Raw genomic sequence first — 2841 nt, 5'->3', positions numbered from 1 at the left:
GTGTATTTGCATTTATAAATACTAACATATTAGAGTGTAAATTATTATTATTAATATAGAAACCAACGCTCATTGTGTTCTCATATTACGCATTTTAAATTGATATGTCGCGCATGTTAAATTCAAATCATAAAGTACTAAATCGATCATGTATTTAAGCCAACAGGGGTTTACCACGGGAGGATTCCATGATAACTTGGGCGGACGACATTGTGGTTTACAACCAAAAATAAATAAATAAATAAAAAATCGATTATGTATGTGCCATTTTATCTGCAAATTATTTCATAATCAAACAAACGCACTTTAAGTTTTGCAATCGCGCATATTAGACTAATTTTTAACGTATCGTGTATTAACTAATAAATAAATGCATATTAGAAAAAGAGAGTGTTAAATATTGTCTTTGTCCAGATTACACATCTTAAGCTTTAATGTCGCGCAAGTTAAACGTTAATCAACGCATGTAAAGACTTTGGCATTTACCACGGACCAAAGTTTTTATACATAAACCAACGCACATTCTGTTTCAGTATTACGCATATTAAGCCTTTAGTGTAGCGCACGTGAAAAGTGTAATCAACGCATATTAAGAATTAACTGCACGCACGTAAAATATTAATGTAACGTCGTTTAAGCTAGTAGCAGTGATTGTTAAACACAAATCATTGATAAAAACAAAAACTAGTAATAGCTGAACATTAAATTCAAGTATCTCAACTGTAAAAGTGTTCTAAAATGAGTTAACTAAGTATTTGTGTTTCATATTTGCTATTTAGTTTCCTTCTCAACTGTAAAGGCATTGTAAAAATAGACTGCTATGCCTTTTTCTTACCCTTTTGTTTGTCCTTATTTTTGGGGTTAAGTGGGCAAGTCCTGGTGTCATGTTGATCTCCTCTAACACCACAAAAATTGCACCTCCTGCCCTTTTCTTTTTCCATTGCCAACTCCTTGCTGCTTTTGATACGTTTACCACTGCCCTTGTTCTTTGCATGTTTCGGTGGAAATATATTGATCTCTGAAATCTCTGTTGATCCACAAAATGATTTTATAACAGTCTTCCTGCTGTGTTGAGGGGATAACTTTTCCTTTCCTGACATTAGCATCTGTTTCTGTTCATTAATCACTTGCGAAAATGCAGCCAGTTGCTCCATGTTTGAATCTGCTAGATCAATACAACAGTGTACATCAGACCACAGTTTGTTCAGCAACATCTTCTTTTCATCCTTTGGTCCATTCTAATCATAAATAACACCATCTATTTCAAATGTAGCCTTTAAAGATGCATCCTTAGTCCACCGATTAACCACATACTTCAGAGGGATCTTTTCAAGGTCTCTAAAGACCACAAGTATGTGTCTACACAACAGTCCAACCATCTCAAACATCTTGCAACTGCATTTGGCCTCATGGTCATTTACATTGTGCACCACACTAAATATTTTGCTCTTTCCATCCATAATATCATAGTGTAACATTCCACCATCTTCTCTAACACTCAACACCATACATTTGAAATAGGAGGCACATATTTCTTCCTGAACTTGATAGAAAACAGTAATGGTGTAAACGATTGAAGCGTGTTTTTCGATCCCCAGAGACGTCTTCATATCTAGATTGTAGCCTTCATTGTCACTGTTGAGCTTTGCGTTTGTGTTACGTTGTGATTTAAGAGCACTGTCAAAGTTCATCATGAATTCAACTAGGCTAGACTGTGGGCCAGTAAAACGGTTGTACGTGTAATTCTCACTTTCTGAACGAGACGTTGTCCTGAGCAGACCCCCCATAAAGTCATCTCTAAAATAGGTTGGGATCCAATGGTTTCTAGCCTCAAACATAGTTATAAACCAATTGTGTTCGACTAAGTTGTACTTTTCCATTAGCTCTCTCCACTATTTCTCAAAATCAGGAGGTTCCAAAGATGACGTCCAAACGATTGAGTTCAGTTTGTTCTTGAACTCCTCATTCATGTTCAACGTAGGACCCACCTTTTTCCCAACTTTACACATAATGTGCCACATGCAATAGCGATGCCTGGCTTGCTTGAAAACTCTTGGAATCGCCACTTTCATAGCTGAATCTTGATCAGTGACGATTATTCTTGGTTCCATACCCATTGCCTTTTTAAATTTTTCAAAGAGCCAAACATAAGACTCAATGTCTTCTTTCAACAATAGTCCAGCTCCAAATGTTATACATTTTTTATGGTTATCAACTCCGGTGAAGGGTGTAAAAACCAGATCGTACCTACAAGACAAAAAACATCATCACAGTATTCAGGTGTCAAACTGGCGCACTTAGAGCATTAAAGTAACGCACATTAAGTTTTAAATTCGCGTTTACATATGTACTTGAAGTCTAATTATGGATGTTCCACATTAATATGTGCGACATTAGTGTTTAACATGCGCGGTATAAAACGACAATGTGCGCTTATTTATGTTACAATTATTTTCAAGTAAACAGTGAACATGTCTAAATCTTAACGTGACTCAACATATAAGGCAATGCTTAATGTGAATTAATTAATGAAGCGTACGCAAGAATGCGAATAGAATAATACCTGTTGGTTGAATATGTGGCATCAAAAGAGACAACATCTCCAAATGCACCAAAATTCTTTTTTGACATTGGATCTGCCCAAAATAATCTACTCATCTTCATCAACTTCATAGTCAAAAGCAAATGCAGGGCACGTCTCTTGTTTTTTAATAAGATTATGCACGAGTATTTGTGCATCAGCACCCAATATGTATGCTCTGAGATCCCTTCTGACATTTTTAAAGTCAACTACAGTTGCCCCAACTTCAGAGTAATACCCCACAATCTGACTGTATAAAC

The 2841-nt window shown here is 36.0% G+C and overlaps 1 protein-coding gene across 1 annotated transcript; it reads right to left on the bottom strand.

Annotated features, from left to right (window-relative positions):
• Positions 1–1238: 1238 nt before the first annotated feature.
• On the bottom strand, positions 1239–1838 carry LOC109147808 (protein FAR1-RELATED SEQUENCE 5-like). Its single transcript, XM_019295465.1, has one exon. It carries the CDS (start codon positions 1836–1838, stop codon positions 1239–1241), a length of 600 nt encoding a protein of 199 aa, XP_019151010.1.
• Between the last annotated feature and the right edge of the window lie 1003 nt (positions 1839–2841).

This window comes from Ipomoea nil, unplaced genomic scaffold (genome assembly GCF_001879475.1).
Source record: "Ipomoea nil cultivar Tokyo-kokei standard unplaced genomic scaffold, Asagao_1.1 scaffold2036, whole genome shotgun sequence".
Classification (NCBI taxonomy): Eukaryota; Viridiplantae; Streptophyta; class Magnoliopsida; order Solanales; family Convolvulaceae; genus Ipomoea; species Ipomoea nil.
Note: the sequence above shows the minus strand (reverse complement) of the source record. Positions and strands in the feature narration are given on the sequence as shown.